Genomic DNA, 24,324 nt, shown 5'->3' with positions numbered 1-24,324 from the left:
AAAATCCAAATGCAATCTGGCAAGTCAGGTTCTGGTGTTTTATTGGCACATACATCTCACCGTTTAAAAAAATAAAAAAAGTTAATGGTAGAAGAATCAAAGTGTTATTCATTTTGACACACACACATAACAAAAGATGAACAACTGTTTTCAGGTAACAGTGTTGAGTTGGCTACTTCATTTAGGACAGCATTTATATAAAATCACACATGTATATATAAAAACATGAAAATGTGCTGACATTCTGCAAAACTGCTAATGCACTGATTTGGTTATTCATTGAACATGGTACACAACAGGCACTCGACAATGCTGCAGATTGATTCAACCTCTGCAATTCCTTTGAGTCCAAATAATTATTTTGTGATTGTGATTCTTACATCTGACATTTCAAAGCAGGTTAAAAGTGTTTATTTCACAAAGACACTATACTTTAGAAGAAATCAGTGAACTAATGACCAGAATTATGGCTACCTCATTATACTTTATGTTGGAGAAAGTATGATACTTTTAAGTGATACCAAAATCTGTCTTTAAACATGCCCACAGGTATTTTCTCTGTGAAGAAGGAAAAAATGATTTTTTTTTAAATCCACCTTTCAAGCGCATATTTGAATTTGATATTAAAAAGACACATTTGGATAGAGTGTCTCAATGTACACAGAGTAAAGATTTGAGTGTACCGATACCAGTTCTAATGTAAGTCTCACTTACAGTCTTCAAGATATAAGCAATTTACTCCCACCAAGAGGTGAGATATCAGATCAGACGACAGCAGTGGGACAAAGAAAACAAAAAGTCCAGAAGGTACAATTACATCAAGGCAAACGGAAAGAGGAGCATCAGAAAGATGACAGAGCATCCTGGAACAAGCAAAGGCCAAAAGACTAAATGAAAGGAAAAACTGAGGTCAGCTGACATGGCTCGGTTAGGTTTCCAGTATGTGTTAAAAAGTTCACAACAACAGCACACTTTGTGACTTCTGGGGCAGATCACAGCAAAATATTCATATAAAGAACAAAAGACCCCACTGTGCCATCTGATTTACTCTGGGAGTATCCTGAAGGGACAAACACATAAAAACGTAGTGAACAGGTCCAATAAACAAAATTCAGTTAAACGTTGTACATGAAGTGCTTCGCAAGATAAATGAAACAAAGGAAAATGAGACCCATCAATTTCCCTGAATCTTTTGAATTGTGTTACTTCAGGGCAAAAAAAAAAAAAAATCCAATATCATATTTTCTGACCAATTTGTGAATGATGATCAATAAACACAACAAATTTCTGAAGATCATTTGTAATCAATCCCTTACCGTAACAAGTATTCACATCTATTGTTCATTTTACTCTGCCTGAACAAAAAGTGTTACTATAAACAATTATTTCTTTACTATTGATATTGGGGATTTGATCAACTAGAGATTTTTTCTACGTAGGACTTTGGAATTGATTTTGAATTAAGTGCACTTGGGAAAATTGATCTTTCCAAACAAACAAACAAAAATCTTATGCACAGGACTGTGTATTTGCTTATGCTAGGATTTGTACATCATGTTTTTAAAATATATGCATTGAATTAATTTGATTTACCTCTACATGCTCCTCATTATATTCAGTGGTTTCCTTCATTTTGGTCTTGAGTATAGAAATTTAGGATGATTCAGACACAACTTGCCTAGGCTAAAGTCACTGTACTATGCAACCATTGAAAGGTGAAGAAAATGAGCAATGCCAGACCCCCAGGCTCTGTAAAAATACTGAAAGCCAAAGTCCCATCCGTTCCTTGGTAGCTTGTGTTCCACTAGCTATGGAGTTTCCCTCCATATTCTGTGCTATATGGGTATCTACTACCCCTTACACCTGCTAGTAACAACTGAACACCTTGTCAAAAAAAAAAAAAAATCAAATTTTACAATTACTTGGACAGCATGCTAATGGCTGAGACTGGTGGGAACAGAGGCTAGCTAGAAAAGATGGCAGGTCTTCAGGATTGGGTTGCACCAACTATTCATAAGTCCGTGAATAACTAGTAGTTACTAACCATGTTTAGTAACTACTAGCCAGTGTCAAATTGGTGACAGGGCTGCACCATTTAAACTAAGACATTAGTAAAGTGTAAGTCAACTGCTAGTAAAGTCATAAGCATTTGTACTAGTGGGATTCACGCAGTTTTGAATGAGTGGAAAAGGTCAGATTATGCTAACCTAGCTAAAATCATTAGGTTACCTAGTCTGTTGTTTTTGCCACATTTTATAATGAAAGGTATTTTTGTAAAATGTAATTTTAAGTCTCAATTAAACTGCATTTCATATTATGTTGGGTCAGATTTGTCAATGTTATTCATTATTATCTATTATTTGTTTTACACACCATCAGATGTTTAGTTTTGTCAATGAGTGCAGCTGATTAGCTACTCAACAGTTCAACTTGGACGTTGGTGGGTGTAAATACTGACTATAATGATGTTTTCTTGTAAAATTTTCCCATTTAATATCATTACTAAACAGCATCATGGCGACGTGTTCAGCCGCATGTCAACAATATTCAATTTTACCTCTGTTGTATGTTAGCAAGCTAACATTAGTTCTGTCAGTTAATTCATTCAGTTCGTATTTTACTGTTAGAAACTGTTAGTTACTGTGTGTAAATATTTACTAACAACTAATCTCTACTCTACTAAGAACTAGTTTGTGTGGTGCAACCCATTATACTCACGTACATCTCCACTAAGTATACACTCACATTATTACGAGGCTAAGTTTGGACTTACAAAGAGCTGGTACAACCAACAGCAGTAGCTCTCTCTGACTAAAATTCTGCCTTTATTGCTGCTCTAAGAAAATGTGCCATTCACTTCAAATGGCGACATACCATTCTGAAGTCTAATGAATCATTTGAATACTGCTATACAACAGGACAGGCTCATAGCCGACACTTCATGAGTGAAGTAAAATAACTGGGAGTAAGGCTGTGTAGCCTGTTATCCAATACATTTATGATTAAAACACTGACAGAAAACAGCTTCACAATCTTTTGACAGCTTTAGAACAATAATATTAACAGAGCAATAATGGCAAGATTAGATAAGCTTAGAACTGAATAATAAAAAATATGCCTTCATTTTGGCCTTCAGGGGTGTGGTCATGTTGCAGTGTGTTTCCATCACCCATATCTTCAGACAAGGTCTGTACAACTAGTACAATAATAAATTCACAGCAATTTTTAATCAGGAATGAGTGAGGGGAATTTGGTTTCCCCACTTCTAAAAGTATCCCCTTCTTCTTAGAAACTTCAGTACCCAGAACTCTGTTCAACAGATCCTCGTGGAAGGTCATTATCCAGTGACCATTTGAATGGAGACTAATAATCACGTCAACAATAATAAATAAATATGTAGAGACACAGGAATTGAAAGACAAAATGAAAGGAGTGGAAGGCACCATCCCACCAAAGAGAAGGTGAAGGAATGGATGGAGAGATGACGTAACCGTTGCAGTACAATACTTTACTGGTGTGTCCTTCTGTGTTCTCATCTGGAGACACAATGCCAAAGGCATTCCTTGATTTCACTGTCTTTATGGATAATTTTTTTACTTTTTCTATTGTCTCAACTGGCATCAGTTACTGTTCAACCTTGATTTTACTTTTGCTTGTAGCCACTGATTTAGTCCAGTTATTGCCTTCTTTTTTAAGGCAGTGATTTGAGACTTAAAGCCATTCTGGCTTTCAACACTGGCAGCAACTTAGAAGAGTGGAAGTCACTGAAAAAGCTCAGTTACTGTTGTGCTGTTTCCCTTATAAGTATAAGGTCCACTACAGTCATCGACTGTCACAGCCACCATTTCAGCCATTGTACTGTTGCTGATAGCGACGGTTCAGCTCGCGCAGCTCCTTTTCCCTCACCCGCCGAGCTTTGTTGGATTTGGTGGAGCGGCTGGAGCGTGTGGACTGGGCTGACTTGGTGCTGTGGCACCGTGAAGACGCCCGCTTCAGGAGGTTCTGAGATATACAGCGCTGTAGGTTCTTCATGGATGAGGATGCGGCCATACTGACGATCCAGGGGTGCTTGAGGGCCTGGCCGGCAGTGAGCCGCTCGCTGGGGTCCACCGTTAGGATTCTTTCTACAAAGTCTTTGGCCAGGTTGGACACACTGGGCCACGGCTACAGACGGGAGACAGACAAAAGACAAGACTGTGACTAACCAACTGAGTACACTGAAATTTTGTCAGTGCTCAATATTGTGTAAGCCAGAGGTTGCCCAACTGAGGCGCAGGCAAAATCAGAGAAACTGTCTGTGTTGGACAGTGAGAGGAAAATAGACCAAAATAACAGGAGTTGAATAGTTTGTCAACTGTATCTCTGGACACAAGAGGGCAGCAGAGCTATATAAAGTTGACAGGTTGCAGGACACTCTAAAGACTGTGCTTTGAGCTTTCGACAGGCAAGAAGTTCGGTCGTTTGTTTGTGTTACGCTGTTTGGTTTATTCTACACACTGTGTCTTCTTGATCTTTTGATAGTCAGCCTCAGTGATGGGTGTGGGGTAGTGAAATTTGACTCTTTCCCTCACATGGACTCTGTTGAGTATGACTATTCAGTTACTGGTAGTGAGTCAAACTCTACCCTGTACGTAGACAGGAATTGAGAAAATCAACGCCGCATGCCTTTCCACATGCACGTGCGTGTGGACAGACAGACAGACACACAAACACACACACAGAGTTTGTACATTATGTCCTGCTTAGCAACCAGCTGTGTCTTCAGTCTCCAAGTAGACAACTTATCCCCCCTCCTTCACACAGCAGGTAAATCACCAGCGTTGGCTAAAGATACATGACACATATATAACCCTCAGACATACATTTCTCCTCCGCCTACAACAATGTCCAGGGCTGTGATTCATTCTTGGACTGCAGCTGTAAATGTGAACATTATTTATCACAGCTGTAAAGACACATGTCCTCAAGGGAAATGCTTTAAAGCTTGCTCCACCTCAGCTCCTGCTCTCATTTACCCACAGGGCAGGATTTTCTTAAACTAAACTAAAGCATCACAGGTCTCTCTGCTACGCATCGTGACACAGTAAGTATACTAGGGTACTACATTTGTCCCGGGCAGATAAAGTTACCCCTTTATGAAATTAACAGTTCTAGTCCTCACTTATGACTGGATGAGATATGTTAAAAACCACTGTAAAATACTTAATCAATGCAAAACAATCACAGATGAATACAGCAAATATCTTTTAAATATTCTGTTTATGGGATCATTTGAAAGCCACAGGAAACACGGGGATGAGTGGGAGAGACATTCAACAAAGGCCCCCTCCCACAATCAAAGAAGACATGTTGCAGTTTAAGAATATTAAACTAAAAGTGCTTGATTTTACTCTGTTTCAATGATTGACAGTTGGGGACAGTAATAGCTATAGGTCACAAATGCAAAAAGGAAGATGACTTCCAGCTAGCAAACCTACACACAAACAACGGCAGATTGAAACTATTCTTCAAAATTGAAATGCATTCAATATTAGACCTTGAGAATACGCACAATGCATGCTGGTGAGAAACACTGAATGTTAACATGACTTTGTTTGTTTATGAGAAAATTCTGCAGGAGGGGTATATAGAAAGTCTTAGGCACAGCGCCTAAGTGTTTTCGCAGAACGCCATAAGCTAAGTGAACATAATAAAGCATTTAGGCAACACATCAGAATGACTGTAAAAACAACAGCGAGTGGTAGCAGACAGAGAGAATATTTTAAATGCAACCTATTTTACAACAAAAGAAATAGCTAGCCTAGCTAACTTATTCACGTTAATTAGTTGGCATTCCTTAAAGATACCTTAGCTGAATTAATGTTAATATTTAACATGGTTTGGTAGCTAAACAAAGTTAGGCAGCATTCACACGTAACATCTTTTCATCTGTTGAAAACTGCCGGTCAAAGTAATTTTTTTCATATAAAAAATGCTGTTCCAACATGCAGTTGAGACTGTCTTTTGTTTCCATAACTTAAACTAACCTAACATTAACATTAGGTAAAAGGCTGGTTTTGCCAGCAACTGAAATAAAGACAAACACCAAAAAGAAACTCTTAGGATCCGTCTAGTTTTTTCCTCCACAAATGAATATTGGTGATACAGTTTAACAGTCATGTCATATATCTCACTGTGCTCTGATTCAAACACAAGCGTGTCCATTGCTACCTTTCGATCATTGTTTTGGTCTCGCAGCCCTGTGGCATTTGGCTGCTGAAGAGCTGAGAGATATTTCACTCAGGGATTGGTGGAGACTAAAAACAGAGCCAAAAGGAGACTTAATATTTGACTTATATTAATCAGGTGAACACAAACACACTTGTATGCCTGTCCAGTCTCATAATATATGCAGTGAAGATTTTGACTTCATTTTTAAGCCTCTGGCCACAGCTGTGGCCAGCGCGGAGGCATAAAAACAGAAATGATTCAACTGCTCCTTATTGAATATTACAAAACCCGTCAGCCATGATTTTCACTGGAGTTGCTGTATGTGGGGCAAACGTTAACCAAGGGCCTCTTTTTTAAAGCTCACTGGCAACATAAACATCCCGCGTGTGAAACAAAGAAACAGACGACTCAGCATTCTTCCAACTAGATACACAGATAGAGCATAAATTACTGTGCACACACAGACGGAAAGCATATTGACTTAGAGAGGCCAAATAAATGAGAGTGAGTGTGGTGAGGTAAAAGGTACGTGAGATAAAAATAGACCTGAGATGAGGAGTTAAATGCAAAGGGTTAGTCGTGTGAAAAAAGTGAGTGTCTGTGTTAAAACCCTGTCACCTAACAGAAAAAGCTGAACTTCTTGGAAATCCGTTGACAAAGCCTCATGCTGTGTGAGGAATGTAGTCCAAATATGGGTGAAGTCTGCTGGAGGTGGTGTGTGTCTGTGTCAGGGGGAGAAAGAGAGAGAAGTGTGACACTGCGCTCTAACTACTCACCTCTCCAGAGAAGCTGTACTTCCCCTTGAGGATCTGTCGGTAGAGCCTCATGCGGTTGTCGTCCTCGAAGGGCATGGTTCCACTCAGCAGGATATATGATATCACCCCCAGCGCCCACATGTCCACGGCGTTTGTGTAGGGCTTCCTCACCAGGATCTCAGGCGCGATGTACTCTGGTGTGCCGCAGGTGGTCTTCATCAGACACTCGTCTCCCTTCTTCCTGCTGCTGGCCAAACCAAAGTCGGTGATGATGATCTTGGAATCAGCCCCAGGGTGGTAGTAGAGCAGGTTCTCCGGCTTCAGATCACGGTGAGTGATCCCTAAAGTGTGGAGATACTTCACACCGTCCAGCACCATCTGCAGCACCCGGGTGGCGTCCCGCTCTGTGAACGAGCCGCGAGCGATGATCCGGTCAAAGAGCTCTCCGCCAGTGGCAAGCTCCATCACCATGTAGACACGCTCTGCCGTCTCAAAGACCTCCATCAGCTGGATTATATTGGTATGGCGCACGCGTCGGAGAACACACAGCTCTGACTCGCACACCTCCCTCCCCTCCCGGTAACGGGTCTCGATCATCTTGATAGCGTACGGCTGCCGCGTACTCTTGTGCTCTACGCGAACAACCCGGCTAAAACTCCCTCGCCCTATCAGAGCCTTGATGTCATACTTGGCCGTGACCCGAGGATCAAACTTGGCTCGATATTTTGCCACTTTCTTCCGCTGAGGGTCTGACAGTTCGGACGGGTCCTTGGGTGGCTGGGCGGAAGCGGTGGGAGTAGCAGCTTGTGCCTGGGCCTGATATGGGGAGGTGGAGTCAGCCTTGTCACCGCCCCCTCCGCCAGCCCCACCCATCTTGCTTCCAGTGCCATCCCCTCGTATGAAGTGCTTAAAGATATCTGTCTGAGGGGGTTGGGGAGGATCAACCTGAAAAATACGTTAACAGAGTTCATCACAGATGGAAATTACAAATCACAGTAGAACAATAACAGCTGAATCCTTTTCTGAGGAGAAAGACATGAAAGATTAAATTGACTGACATATATAAAAATGCTGATGTATAGATGCTACACAGGAGGTGCAGGGTGAGCAGCATGTTAGCAGCTGCAGCACAGGAGGAGTTCAGGCAGTATTAAACTGCTCCACCTGCATTTTGGAAGCACTCAGAAATAGAAGCATATCTGTCAGACACACGTGAGATGGATGAATGAAAAATGTGGCTGAAACACTTTCTGAGTCGACAAACTGTTACTCTACACTTAGAGATTACAGAGACAACACGATTAACTGATAAACAGAAAAATCATCAGTATCTGTGGTCGTAACATTATTGTAATTATGACTAGTAGTTACAATATTGTCTTTTACTGACCTTTTTTACCAGGTCCAACTGAACATCCCCTGGAGGCTCAGGGAGGACCTTACTGTTCCTGCACCCCATCACATCACCTTGGGCCACTGCCCAGCCAGCCACACAGGCCACCAGGAGCCCTGCCTCATCACCGCAACAGCTGATTCAACACAATCAGGGCATCCAACTTTCAGGCTATACCCAGACTGAGAAAGAGGGTTCATGAATAAAGCTTTTACACCCGCTCAGGTCCCAGTGAGCTGGCATCAGCAGTCAAGAGTTCATGAATACAACCAATAAATCCACTTAAGTCCAGTTTTAAAAGTCGAAGCGTTCATGAATGCATTTTGGCTAGCATGTTGTGTGTCGCGACTCCTCAAGCAAGTACTTTATCATTGGCTGTTTTTTTTTTTTTTGCTGCAATATCCTTTTATAGACCTGTGCCGATGGGTCTTGCACACACACAGCCAGGCGGCACTGTCGACAGCTGGGGGGGGAAACCTCAAGCCCCTTGAAGAAGCTGGCAGGGCCCCATCTCAGACGGCTTAAAATGTTGATTGCTGTGGAGAAAAGTGCATGAGCACAGTGTGAATGGAAGCTCACTGCACAAAAAGGATTGCTCAGGGGAGGGAAGCGAGTGTTGCGCCTGGGGCATCAAGTCTCTCGAAACCAAGTTTAAGTTGGGTTGCCTTTAGGAGAAATTCAATGTCATCTTCAGGATTCATGTAGAGCTTCCACAGAAAATAAGATCATCAACTAAGCTTCAATCCATCGGTAGAAGCCGCAGCGTCAGCAGCGGTCAGATAAAGCAGCTCCCATGGAGAGTCGCAGGCTGGATACCAGCAGAGGGAAGCTCTGAAACGCAGAACACACAAAGAAATATGAAACTTGAGTGAATCCACAGTGAGGCTCACCAAATACATGGGTGCTATGTCCGTGTATATACTGAATACTGAAATGACAGAAACAGCCTTCTAGCGTTTAAGTTACACACCGTCCATAAGCAGCAACTGACCTAAGCAGACCTATCATAGTTTGTGTAGAAGTTGTAGTGATGAGGCCATGTTGTGAAATCTTCAGCTAAAATATGATCACAGCTGCACAGGCATGTTTTGAAATGGCCAAGAAAACTGCCACTGAAAGAAATAACCACGCTGACACAGATGACCACTTACATCTGAGTATCCAAGCTGTAAGTCTGTTTAATATATTTTAGAAGTTATGAGTACTACATGTTTATAAACTTACTGCACTTTGTCAGACATGATTACAACAAATTAACTGGAAACGTTCATCAAAATATCGTGGAAAGTGTTTTACATTATAAGAAACCATGACACAGTGAATGTATGTAAGACACTTGATATAAACCTGCAATTCAGTTTGGTAAAGATTAAAAAAATGGCCAGGCCCTACTCATGTCAATGTTTTTTCTTTGGCCAAAAACACATTTGACCGTTTTATTCGGCAACACTGGGTAAATTCAGGACGGTTTATAAAAACTTTAACAAGTAACCTCGACATTACAAGCGTGAAAGTGACTTTCAGTCTCACCTCATAATTAATCCGAGACAGCGAAGTGTCTAAGCATGCTAACTAGCTTGCTAGCAGCAGGGCAGGACTCCCAACTTTGCCAAATCCAGCCTCCTCACCCCACTCTCACTCAGCTGAGCTCTCCATTTTCACCTCGGAGTTTCCAAACTTTATTCCCGAGGACGAACAAGTCAAATCCATCACTTCGTTTGTTGGCAACATTTAGTCTCAGTTCCGGAGTTTCGTGGTTTGTTTTGGCGATGTTATAAAGGGCGAAGGGGGCTACACAAAAACATGCAAAGTGGCCCCGTCGGTTGCTTTTCTGGACGGTGTTTTTCGACCAGGACCACCTTCCCACAGCCAGAGAGAAGTCAAACTACACAATGTGACACGTGTGTTCCGGTTTTACATTTTCAAAATAAAACGCGTTAAAAAATATGCCACATTCTCTAGGTGGTACAAGCAATGTAGATCAAAACGCATTTAAGAAAAAACACGAAATATGCCATAAAAAAGGGAAATGTGTTTTTATCCAGAGTATTCTGAATGCATTTACACAACTCTTTGTTAATGTGATCTCTGGTATCTGAGAGAGTGGAGAGACAATTTAGCCTGTATGCATTTTCTAGATGCTGCATGCCACAGGATACGTGAAGTGCTTTCTTTTTCCAACTACCCAGGTTGTGAGTTTTTATTTTGAAAGTCCATACCTGAACTTCCTGAATGCGTCCCTCTGACTCTGGCTAGCTTCACAGAGCTCCTCTCCCACCCAACTTCTTTTGTAGAGACGGGACGACCTCCCTCGGCGTGTTTCGACCCCGTTAAGTCCTCACCGTCACTTCCTGGATACAGAGAGAAGTCCCTCCGACAAAGTGCTGACTTCTCTCTTGGAAAAGTACTAGAAAGTCAGGGAGGCACGTTTCCAGCTCCCTCTCAAGTTCAGGTTAGAGTGGTTTCATACAGGATGACTTTTATCTGACCCTTCTTTGGTATGATCATGCCTCAAGTAACAACATCTGAAGGAATCTGTAATGTTTCAGCTTAGTTCTACATATCTATCTGCAGACATCTGAGTGAAATATGAATGATATGGAAATAAAAACATGAAAATTATAGACTGTAGTGTAATATATTTTATTCCTTTGTTATTCTTTTATGTGGTGGGTTCCCACTGGGACACTCTCAGGAACCCCTGGTGTTCTTCGGAGGACTTTGGGATCAACCATGGCACTTAATTCAGTGCAGACATGCAGATGGATCACTTTTTTGTAATTCCTAACACAGTAAAGCCATTTTAATTCACCACCAAGCCACTTCACTCTGCCTCTGATCTCTGCCTCTGATCTAAAAACATCATAAATATAGGAATCAACCATATGTTTAGACATGTGTTTCACGTTGTATGAAATTGCCTATGCTTCTGCGCATATGTTTTGATTTTGAATATATTTCAAGCGGTCAAAATCTATATTATGGACCCATTTAAAGATATACATTCTCAGAGAGAGGACGGGGCAAAAAGTACATTTTGGCTGTGGTTCCTGCAGAATGATCAGCACACTGCAGCATAATGATGTTTAAATCTGTTACAGGACTTTTCCACATGGTGTCACTATACACATAAAAGTCACTTTCAAGGCCATCTCAGACTGTAGGGCTACTTTTTTTTAAGACATTTTATTGGCTGGCTGTTTCTTCACATCCCAACACTAATACCTCCACTATACTTGTAAAACAGCCTGGGATGAGTAGCATTTAGTTTCACCCTGCTTGTTCATGAGCAAGGTAATAAAGAATATATGGCCTTGACTTCAGTATTGATGTGATGTGAGAGCATACTGGACCCACTGCTGACTAACCACGACTTGTACAGCCTGTACAGGATGAAGCAGAGTTTTGTGGAGAGCATTAAAAGTGGAGAATTAAGAGGAAGACAAATGTTCCGGAAAGAGAGACAGAGAGACAGTAAAATTCATCTTATGATGCCAATAAAGCTCCTTGAATTGGATTGAGGGAGTGAAAATGAGTGGGAGAGGGGGGTGGGGGTGACAGAGGAAGACAACGGATGACAGATGGTGGGTACGAGACAGAAATATAGGGAGAAAGGAAGGGAGGGAGGAGGAGGGGGCAGAGAGGAATCAAAATAGAAAGAGGGAGATAGAGAAAGATAGAGGAAGAAAGGAAGACACAATGCAGCCAGTAAGGAGGGACGGAGGGGACGAGAAAAGACAAAGCGAGAGGATAAAAGCAAAGAAAGAGAGTCTCTGAGGGCCAGTGCTGCTCAACCAGCCTCTCTGCTCTATCTGCAGTGCAGCTGAGGTCAGGGCCTCTCCGGGTCTGCAACTCGCTGCTACATCGTCATCCTCGTGATTGATCACCACTTCGTCGCATTCTGATTAAGATGCTTTGTCTGAGCGCTTTGCGTCTATTGACACTTGTGTGTATCCGTGTGCATCGCAACTCTGCCAGCTCTGTTTTTCCTCTCCATCTCCTCCACTCTCTTTTTTTTTTTTTTTGCTAGCTCTGTTTCTCCCCTTTCCCACCCCCAAAGGTCAATATCATCTATTAGATCTAGATTTGCTGACTGCTGTATTATTTATCCATAGAGAGGAAGAGGAGATGCTCTATTAAAAGCTCAATTGACTCTGTCTGTGTCTCTGGTTCCATTAATATCCCCATGATGGTTCTCCCTCATTTGTGTGTTTGTGTGTGTGTGTGGGAAAGAAGATTTTTAAATTGTGTGTGTACCAGTGGGTGCCCACATGTTTCTGTGTGTTTCTGTAAAGGCTGCAGAGGATGAATAATCTAGTAAGTTTACAGTGAGTGGACAACTTTATTTGCGTGTGTGTGCATTTACAAGCAGGTCGGTGCTGTGAGGAAAGAGGAGAAACTCTAGAAAATGACATCCTGTGGCAGATATGATCCTTGTTGGAGGATATTGCTATTTCTGTTTCTTACCCCCTTCCCTCCCCCACTCTAGCAGGGGACTCCCCTAGAGAATCATGGGTAGAAATAGAAAAAGAGACAGAGAGAGACCACTGCTGATATGCTGTCAGTAAAATCAGGTCATAGTAAACTCACTATTGATTACCGCAGGAGCAGAATTCCCTGAAGGAATATTGTATGAATATTATTCTGACACAGAAGGAGCTAAAAATATCACAAAATACAACGGGATATTATTGACCACCTCAGGCAAGCTATTAGTTTCAAGGGGAATATTATGAGAACATTACAGTGATTTTTCTGTTCTTGTCAGAGGGTGCTGCATCTACAAGGCTGATGTCACAGGGACAGCAGGATTTTCATTTGGTCCCCAGTTGAACTGTGCATGTCTGAAGCACCTGTGGTACTAACTTTTATAGTCTGCCTGATGGCCCACAAGTTACTGCTTCTGCTGTGTCTCATTTTTTTTATTGCAGTAGTTTGTGAAGTTTCTCAATATCACCATCGAAATATTTTTTCTGACATAACATATTCAAAGTCCCCGGTGTCCTTAAAATTCAAGTTTAAGGTGCCCACAGCTGAAAGGTACACAAGTAGATTTTTTTTATTTTTGCAACTGTCATCAAAACAATACTGTATAGAGACATGGAAAAAGAGAAGCCAACAGAATGAGTAACAGAAAAGGGTTGAGAGAGACAAAAGGTGTTAGAGGTATGAGTTGCAATAGGTGAAACAACAGATAAGAAAAAGATTGGGCTATACCAGCTATTTCTGAATCCTTCACTACGTTTACAGAAAGTAAAGTCCTTCCTAAGTTCTTAGTAACTACTAGCTAGTTTCAAACTAGTAATTTACTAAGCTGGCCTGCACCATTAAACATTATGAACAGACATGCTCAGAAGCAATCAACAGTGTAAACCTTTGCAGGTTACATCATTATTAAACAGTAAAGTGTCAGGTGTCTACCACATCATTACCTCTTTTAAGCTTAACACTTCCCGGGGCATGTATTAGCGAGCTAAAGTTAGTTGAGTCAGTTGAGGCGATCTTGTTCAGTTAGCTAATGGTTACACCTTGCAGTTGCTGGGTCTAAATATTTAATGGCAACTAATCTCCGCTTAAGAACTTTGTCTGGTACAGTCCATTTAAAATGTATTAATGCATTTAAACGCCACTTGATAAACACTTACATTGTAACTGGGCTGAGTTTGAACCAACTAACAACTAATGCAACTGACTCTGCATCAGGATATAGCAAATAGATGGTAGAAAATACAACATGGATAGTAGATAAATATACACAGATGGGTTAAAAATTAAAGGAATAAAACACAGTGTTAAGGGTCTTAATAAGATACCGGGCCTCCACCAAAACTAGGTGGGTTCTGACGGTGGTGGAGAATGCTGGTCCAATATCTGATGAGATCTGGTGACTTTGAAAGCCAAAGAATAGCATTTACATCATTTTCATACTCCTCACGCCACTTTGTGCCCTATGAAAGGGGGCTTTGTCATCCTGGAGGAGACAAATAGTAAACCCTCTTTCAAAGGCACTTCAGATTTTTCCTCAAACCATCCTGATCCAGAATCAAGGTCAGCTGGGCTTGATCAGCGTTTTCATCCATGCAACAGAGCCAGATAGGGTTGCAAATTTTTAATTGTTTCACACCATTTGTTATGTTTCTTAACTCATTTATTCTGGGTTTTCCTTTGTCTCCCATGGATGACACTACAAACAAACAGATGGACATCGGTAGCTTTTGAAATGACCTAAAGATACATATAAAACTACAACCTGACCTCCACAGCGAAAAAGTGGACGCAGAGGAAGACTGGAAAGAAATACTGGAAATACTGACTGGTAGACAGCAGGTAGATGGGAGTTGTATGCTGACAGTTAAGATGGGCTGAATGGCAGAGTGGCAAATAGACCAGCAAACAGAGTGACAGGTAGACATTGTCACAGTGACAGATGCAACCAAGTTTGGACCAGCTACTGCCCAATGCCAACGCTGGAAAGTGGGATGACTTGCAGAGGTGAAAAAGCACTATTTTAGATACCCCTCAAGCAAAAGAAGCAAGTTCCACAAGTTAAACTTAGGGCTTGATAAACCACTTTTGTAGAAGTGAATAAGGAACTACTGTGGTGATGGAGTGCTTAAGAACTCCTTAGACATTACAGTGTAGGTAGATGTTAATTCATTACCTTCCAGCTTCAGAGACAGAGAAGTAGAAAGGCAGGCACAGTGGGATCCACAGGCAGACAGAGATAAATAGAGCAGAGGGGTCTCAGAAACCACAGGCACAGAGAAGAACCACATTTACTCAGATATATTTACAGATATATCTACTGCTTAAATGAGTAATTTTGAGCATTTCATATAAACTCCACTGCAGGTAAAAGCAAATGTGATTCACTGCCAGCAAACTGTTACTTTGGCCCGGGCATTTGAATCTTCATGGTATGCTTGACTGCCCTACAAACCCCTCAAAATGATAAGAGATGCAAAACGAAGAACAACACTTTAAAGGAGTTATCTCCTGTGCTTTCTACAGTGTACCAGATGACTTGTGATTTTTATGGAGGCTCATGAAAGCAGCAAGGAAGGAACAGGTCAGATAATGGTGCAGCATGAACAACATTATCTGTCAACACTACTGAAATCACACAAATCTTGGTGTAAGGTGTAACTGTCAGCTGATATGCCATCAGATTTTTTCCAAGTCTATTTTAATACAGTAATCACACGCCCATGGGTAAATTGAAAGAGTTACTGATTGTTGCCACAAATGGCTTTATCAATGGCTGATAAATCTTTGACTGATGCTTTATAGATCAGTTAGAAACCATTCATTAGAACATTTTTGGTTTGTCAGACTGTGGAAATGAACAATCAGTAAAAAAAGTAGTCATCTTTGGAAATATGTTAATGAATGGTTGATATAGGATTCTTGGGACAATCCATCCAGTTTGCAGTTGTTACTCAGCTTTGCAGCCTTGCACTTGTTACTTAAATGTTACTCAACTGCTTATGAAGGTAGTTTTACCCAGATGACCTGCGGTACTTTTCCAGAAGGTAAGTGGTAAAACAGTCTATTGGATAGGTCTTAAAGAGCTTGTTAAAAAGACAAAGCATCAGGCTGGAGGAAGATTTTCCACAACTTGGCAATGCAAAAGTTGCTGTTACAACTATGCCTTAGTGAATAATTTATCAAACATCGATAAGCCATTAATTGAATTTTTAAACCCTCTGTAAACATTGGCACCATCATATCGCCTCTCTGTACTGTCTAGGGGGTAATTTCCAAAGGTACAGTCTTTTCAGTTCAGAATTCCACGTTCCTACACAGAGCGAAGACTGACCAATAACATGTCTAGTGTACATATAGCAACCCAGATTATAACTGCCACAGAAAGTAGGTTTCGAAGGAAACTTAATTATTATTTCCATTATTATTATTTCTATTAGCATGACGAAGAAAAAAAAGGTTGTTTCAAAAAAAAAGGTTGCCACCAGAATGTCATGGGAAAACACTTCAGCAGCAAGCCGATATGAAAGTTGTTTCTGAATCTTTGATGTAATAGAACAATGCTGAAACTGCTTGGATAGAAAATTAATTGACCAAGTAAGCCAAACAACACAGAAGATATTTCCATGTTTAATGTATTCATAGACATCTTCTTGATCTCTTTTACTTTTTTGACTGCCATCAAAAATATGTTTAAAGTCGACTTTCAGGACGTACCAGTCTTACTCTCATTGTAAAACAGAATTATATTCCAAAACCTAAGTAACTGTTAATTGTCAAAGTGAGTTGTGGGTAGAGGAGGAAGGTAGGAAATAAACATGCCTTCCATCCACTATTCATCATTTCAAGTGTAAGAGAGAAGCATCACTTCTGCTTGATGATGCATTTTTGACATTATCCATTTGCTTTTGAAGAGATATGTGAGTCTGAGACGTTGGATAAATTCCTAAACCCAGGAGCATTAACTTATCAGTCCCGTCTGCGCTCAGGTTCAAGCAACAAAAACACTTTGGTGAAGGTTAGGGGAGGCTAGCATTGTTTATAAAATGTAAATAAACATGTTGTGTCTGCTTTCACTGTGAACCAGACCATGATGTTCCTCAGACCTTAACCAAGGGCTGAGTCCTACGTTTGAGTGCCCAAACACGACCATTAAAATGTTTATTAATGCTGCAGTTACTACAAGTGGATGTTGTACTGCAAGATTGGATATTTTGGTGGAAAACAAACAAGCTGCCTGTGAACATCAGACTGATACGTTCAGTACAAACATATCTGCAACTTGCCACATATGTAAATCAACAACATATCTTCATTACATTTACAGAAAATGCAACCCGGTCACAAATTATGTTTCCCACTGAATGTATACTAAATACTACATTTTCTGTTGCAATTTGCATGGAGGTTGCATGACAAAGAGAGACGTTTTTGTTTTCGGAAAAACAATTGTGCAAAGCCAGCAATGCAACCTCCTGTCAAATCACAAAATCTTTGTTTTTAGACTCTGGGTTTTGTTCAGATTAAACAAAAGGCATGTTGATTTGTGAGCTCTACACTGCACACACTCATTTGGATACAAAGTAGTAGAGGACAGCCTCTGAGTTACTGGTTGGTAGATTTATTTTTTAGTATTATTTTTATTTATTGTATCAATCTTTTGATCTAGCTCTTGGCAAGAAAGAGAATAAGCCTGTTTCCCAAAATATGTTTGGTTTTTTTTTTTTTGTTTTTTTTTTTTTACCACACTGGTTTTTCTGGTGAGGACAGTCTCTTCCTAAAGCAACCTGGCAGCAGCTGAATTCTCCATTGATCCACGCTCAGCAACAGCAATGTGTTAACATATATCTTGGGAGGATGCAAAGTTAATCTTTGCTGATAGAGGTGTGAAGCCTCTGACAGCAACACATGACCATACATAAACAAAAGAGAATTATTCTGCCCTTAAAAGAGCCAACCTGAAGCACTGCCTCTGGATGTCGAATGAGATTTGTCATTGTGTAGGCACACATCAGGACAGTCATGATAAACCACGGATTGTGAATCCTGGCCAGTATAGTCCCAGCAAAGAAAATCCAGTCTGATATTTGACCTAGTATCCTGGCACAATAGTCAAAGGATTGTTTATTTTCAAGGGCTCGCTGTGCCATTGGAAGATGAGAAAGACAAGGCGTAAGAAAGGAAGAGTATGGTGACCAGGCTGAAAACTCAGACTGGTTGGTGTGGCTTTGTATCCATGTTCCCATCTACATAACTCAGGGAGCGGAGGACTTGTGGTCAGGGATTTGAGCAGGCCACCAAGGCATCTTCTGAGAGAGACAACATCCAAAATAAGGAGGTGTCAGGGGCATAGTTTGGTGAAGCATTTGTCATGAAAGTCCTGGAATAAAACTCTGACACACCTGTACTCACCACTTCCTTCAGCTTCTAGGCTAATTTTAAGAACATACCCTAATTCCCAACGGCAAACAGTAATGTTTCTTCCTGTCACATCTGCAGAGTTTTAACAGAAGAGCTAAATACCTTATGTCCTGTATTTTGGGAAAAGTCTCTGCCCCTCTCTTCTAAGTGCTGGTCATTAGACATTAAAAGCAGCTTATGAGTTCATTACAGGGATAATGATCGTAATATAATAATCTTTTGTGCAATTTGGACAATATCTAAAAGCTTGAGGCAGCGAGCACCTTCTGAAGGAACTGTGTGGGTAACACCCTCATTACAGATCCATAATCTACTGTGTGATGACAAATTGTCTGTTACTTTCAAATGTAATAATAATGAAGCTCAACAGTGCACTCAGTGCAAAAACCAAGGACTCTAGGTCAAACAGAAATATCCAGAGAGCCATAAACAACTATAGTTTTTCTTGAAATGATTTGCAGGTTGATGATGTGGCTTAATTCTATTCATGTCACTGTGCATCATGATTGCTAAATGACAGAAGCTGCTATCAGGTGCACGAATATGCTGCACACTCACTTACAAATGCACATACTTTATACAGAAAAACATCATGGGTATCAACGCAGCCAGTTTTTCATGGGATATTAAAAAAATACAGAAATTAGACCTTGTGCAGTAATGAAATATGTATAGCAGATATGTTAACAACGCTCGTGTCGATGTGTGTTTCCAGATGAGTTCTGAGACAGAGGAGATGTTACATGCATGAAGGAGCGCCCACACACAGTTTTATAATTGATCCCTGTCTGTGCATTAAAAAGTCTATATCGTGACTGTAATTACTTTCACGCTGTTTAATCTTTTACTGGAGTCCCAGTCTCACATACAGATGAAAAGTATGACATGTTTGATCTATTTGGGGGCAGCAGAACAAGCTGTAAACACAACATTGATATATTCTCACATTCTACAGTTGTTGTGACTAATAAGTTAGCAAACAGTTGCCTATTTTCCAATTAAGAGAAGCAGATCAACATTAGCATTTGTTAGGAGTTGTGTTTCTAGCTTCCTGACGACTGTTAGTGTGATATTCATTCCCTTTCAAGACTGTTTTTCTCTGCACCAACTTCTGAGGGAAATGACAGTTGCTCCACCAGATAGTTGCTAACTGGTTTCTGCTTGGTGTGAGGGCATACAGTGGGATTACTTCTTTATGTTTGCTGTGGCTGTTGATGAAAGCAGTGACGATGAACCAGCACAGTAAAGTTACAGTTCACGTCAAAGAGCTGAGGGGATCTGCAGAGTCAGGTGATAAGTCTCTGTGGGTTCGTCAGTTTCACATCACACATTTGATCCATTGTTAATTAAAAGATATTGATTAGTGCAGATTTAATAGTGATGCATTAACCTGTAAGCAGAATTTAGTGTTGTAGTTGGTTGGATATGTGTTAATCTGCAAAATAACGAGATACATACACACACACACACACCAGATCTCACCGGGTTCCCCCATCTGCCAAATCCCACTTTAACACCTGCTCAGAAGTGTACTTAAGCACAATACATGACTAAATCTGCTTCTTTTTAACCTGGCTAATATGATAATATGTGCAATTATATGTGATGATTTCTTCATTAAAAGATTTTGGTTTTCTTGTGTATCAGTTATAATTTGTCACAAACTGTTGGAAACCTGCTTCAGTTGACTTATTACATGCAGGTGAGAAACTAAAAGACAATCCTGAATGAACGAGCAGAGAAATGTAATGAATGCAGATCCTTCCATAAAGGGCACGACCTCTGCATGTCAATTTTTGCGCGACCTTTGCTCTCCGAGGTGAATTTGTATCAGGGTGGTCCTTCCCTCTCTGTTCAATGGCAGCTGCAGGCATTTGAACAGCTGCTGGTACCGAGATATAACCTGAAGATTTATGTTTCCAAACAGATACAACCAAACCGACGCACTGATCCAGAAGTGAAGGGATTCGCACACTCGGAGGGGGTGGATCGCCAGTAAGTGTGAATTTTCCAGGGGGGGAAACACAGCTTTCACTTTTCCCCTCCGTCCATCAGCAAACACACTCTCTGGCTCCAGTTCTCTCCCTCAAATTTCTCTCACTCACTCTCCATCTTTCTCGCACTCCTCCACCCATCTCAATTTTGATTATTTTCCACATTCTTTCTCGCTCTTTCTCACTCTTTCTCTCCTTCTATCGCTTTGCACCCCAGTCCTCTCCCCGACTCTCTTTCTGCCCCCCCCCAACCCCTCTCTGTCTCTCTGTCCATGGATAATTCATCAGTGTTTCTCTGAGCTGCTGTCTGCCTGCCTGCCTACTGTGATTTCCACTGGGACTCTTTCAGGGACCATTCCCACCTCAGCCGGGAATTAGAGCCATGGCTACAGAGGGAAATTAATCATAGCCACCTTATACTGACGCATACACAAACACACGCACACATGAACACAAACTGCCACACACTGCAGAGTTTTCCACTCATCTTTCCTCTCTTTTGTCATTCAACCTTTCTCTTCTTCTTTTTGTTTTTACTCACTTTCACTTAGAGAGGTGCACATACAAACATTTCCCACACATTTTTTTTGTTTTACACACTAGATCTCAAATGCACACACATGCACACCAGCAGCCTTGCTTTGATCAGCTGTGTCCCCCATGGCTGAGCAGAGTACCTGGATTGCAGCAGTGATCATTATATCTGTTGTTGTACCTTTCAAATAAACGCAGAATGCTACAGTCTACAGATTTTCAGGGAAAACGAATGAACACACAACATATACACATCAAACACACATAAGAAGGACGTCTCTCATGATGTACAGCTGTCAGATATTTCACATCAGAATATGTCTCTTATCAGAGGAAGTGAAGAAGATTTTTGTTACTGATATGATAAGATGAACGAAAGCAAAGGAAGGAAGAAGAAGAAGAGAAGTAGAAGAGATGGTGGAGAATGGGCACAGCAGAGAGGATACAGCAGAGGCACAGTTCAGTGTATGTGTTTGTGTGTGTGCGTGTGTGTGTGTGTGCGTGTGTGTGTGTGTGTGTGTGTGTGTGTGTGTGTGTGTGTATACGTGCTTTTGTGTTATAAACGCTGACCTTGTCGGGACCAGAAGTCCTCATGGGGACCCAAACCCGGTCCTAATGAGGTAAAATCATTTCTGAGGTCCTGGTTAAGGTTAGGGGGTAAAATGTTAAGGTGAGGGTTAGGAGGGTTAGGCATGAACTGGTTATGGTTAAGGTTAGGTTTATCGTGTCCACAACGAATGGAAGCTAATGAAATGTCCTAACAAGGACAGCTGTACTACCTTGTGTGTGTGTGTGTGTGTGTGTGTGTGTGTGTGTGTGTGTGTGTGTGTGTGTGAACAGGGAAAAAGCAGTGTATTGATCAGGGATCGAGTGGCTCCAAGTGTGAGCGCCAGAGGAGGGATGGGGAGCACAGTGAATGTCACCGCTTGCACTTACAGCACTTCTAACATATGTGTGTGTGCAGGAGTAAGAGGGAGAGGGAGAGAGGGGTTGGGGGCAGGGGGTGGGGGAGGCATCATGCTTCAAAACTACCGTACAGAGCTATAGGAGAATGTCTGCAGAGATTTGGAGCATTAGAAATTGATCAAACGGCCTCTTTTCTGGTGTAACATACTGCAACTAAAGCATATGTCAGCAGTTGGACAGTCAAGCTTTAACCATAAACAAAATGAAGTAAAAATTATATGAACAAAACATGCATGAAATACGACGACAGAGACAAAAAAAAAAAAAGCTAAGCTGGGATGTAGATGGCTATTTAAAAGAAACAGTGTGATATTGTGACATATTTGGAAATACGCGTATTTGCTTTCATGCCAAGAGCTAGCTGGGAAGACTGAGAGCGTTAAGTGTGTTTCCATTCACCTGTGTCCATGGACATTTTCAATTTGGACATAAAAATATTTATAGTGCAGAAATTCAAGTCCAAAAATCACAATGAGGTTCCACCGAAAAGAGAAGAAATTGTATGGACCAACGAAATGACTGTAACATTCTCCAAAATAAACATATTACACAAACATAAAGGCATATTTCTCTCACATCTGCAACAGTTAATGAAACCTAATGGGAGAATTAACGCCACCAGCTGTTTGTCTTGATGTACCCAACTCCTAGTATTTTCATGTATGTATGCTAAATATAAAGCTAGAGCCAGGGGTTGATGAACACAGTTTAGCGTGAAAATCATCAGCCAGCAGTCCTGGGAGCGTATTTCTAGGACCCTGTTTTTTTGTGACACTGCCACCTACCAAACTGGACAACCAAGGACTGCATTCCTAAGACACACGTAGATGGACAACAATCAGAGCTCTGAATGTGAATCAAATTTTGTTTGTTCAAACATTAAAAACATTTCTGGTGTCTTGAATTGGACAGCAAAGTTAATGTAAGTTAGCTGAAGTGTAAGTAGCTAACTATGATCGTCTTAAAAGCACTAAATAAATCATGCTCTGAGTGTGAGAACACACCCAGAGCAGTGGGCAGCCATACCCAGGGAGCAGTCACAGCGTTAGGTGTCTTGCTCAAGGGCACTTCAACCATGGATGTTGAGGAAGGTTAAAGCTCTGTTCATTAATCATTCACTACCCCCGCATTTTTCTCTGTGCTGGTCCAGTTGGCAGGGGTTTGAACTGGCAACGTTTCAGTTCCAATCCTGCTTCTCTAACCTCTAGTCCACAGCTGCCCTCACGTCAGACACCTAAGTAATTAAGTGTAGTTCTGTCTCTTCAGTTTGATGACGTTTTGTAAGGTCAGTCATTATGTAGGCCTTTTCTGCAGGCCTACGCCACATGTTACCACATGTTAGATTCTGTCATGTACTGTATAGCCTGTATGAAGTGATTTCATGGACACAGATTAAGCTCAGTCCAGGACAGAAGATTTAAAATGTGTTTGGTCCAGTACTAGATTTAGGCTTAATTTATCTGTGAAATTACCTCAGAATGTTCAGTTTAACAAATTAGACTCTCTCTTTTTCAAGATGTTTATAACACATAACAGTCCAAGAAGGGAAATCGTTCCAAACTTAAAAGAAGGCACCACATGATGCAAGGACTTTGTTCCACCCAACAAAGCTAAGCAAGGTCAGAGCCCATTTAGAAAGCCATTTCAGCTGTGCAGTTCTCCATGAAGGTAAAGTTTGCAAACCTTCTCTTGGGAAATGCAAATGGAGTTACAGTGTGTCTATGCGCTAAAAGCTGCCTGAACGTTACGATCGATATCATTTGAGCACTGAGTCCAAAGAAGTCCCTCTCTGATTTGTTTGTGGTGACCAGATACTTGTTTCAGATTTTGGGAATTCGAAATTTACATGTTTAATTAAAATATTCATAAAAGAACAAAACTATAACTGTATGTTCGTGTGTTTTATGGTATACCATTCACAGATGTTGGTTAGATTGCTGACCACAGTGGCATCCACTGCCAGCCAGTCCTGTCACATAAACCTGACTTTTATTTTTACTATTAAGCACCTGTCTCTGTGCAGGGAGAAACACCCTGCCATAACCTCCACCGCTCCAGCTCCAACAACCCTCACTGTGCCAAACACCCAAAATGGACAGATGCAAAGGGTCTGTGTGAAGCCAGTACTACAGAAAAAATGTCCCATGTGCCAGGTTCTCATGAACAAAAAAAAGAAAATTAAAATGGCACATTGAAGGGAAACACATGGAGGAATATATTGAAAGGATATCTATAACATACAGTACATGCTATGCTTCCTCTCCTGTACTTCATGAAGAAACACTGAGATAGAACAGAAAGTGGTTTGGTGAGGATAAAAAGATCTGCCTCGAAGGCAATCGCACATCTCTGTCTGTGTACTCCAAACCTGAACCCGTCAAAGAGATACATCTCTATTTATGAGCCCAAAGTTTAATATTACAGTTGACTGGGAGGAATCATGGTGTCAAAAAAGAATTCATAGCACTGTCCCTGTGTGAGGGCAAAGAGATCATGAAATATTTAGTGAATCGACAAAAAGTGAACTGTTCAGGAAAGTCTGGGGCACTGAGGAGGCGGAATGACC

The 24,324-nt window shown here is 41.1% G+C and overlaps 1 protein-coding gene across 1 annotated transcript; it reads right to left on the bottom strand.

Moving 5' to 3' along the window:
• Nucleotides 1-30: 30 nt before the first annotated feature.
• On the bottom strand, nt 31-10,229 carry pskh1 (protein serine kinase H1). The gene is made up of 4 exons (XM_041037476.1): nt 9,889-10,229; nt 8,356-9,189; nt 6,987-7,910; nt 31-4,164 (listed from the first exon to the last, which is right to left on the bottom strand). Exons 2-4 carry the CDS (start codon nt 8,422-8,424, stop codon nt 3,847-3,849), a joined length of 1,311 nt encoding a protein of 436 aa, XP_040893410.1. The 5' UTR covers nt 8,425-9,189; nt 9,889-10,229; the 3' UTR covers nt 31-3,846.
• Nucleotides 10,230-24,324: the final 14,095 nt, after the last annotated feature.

This window comes from Toxotes jaculatrix, chromosome 5 (assembly GCF_017976425.1).
Source record: "Toxotes jaculatrix isolate fToxJac2 chromosome 5, fToxJac2.pri, whole genome shotgun sequence".
NCBI classification, from domain to species: domain Eukaryota; kingdom Metazoa; phylum Chordata; class Actinopteri; family Toxotidae; genus Toxotes; species Toxotes jaculatrix.
Note: the sequence above shows the minus strand (reverse complement) of the source record. Positions and strands in the feature narration are given on the sequence as shown.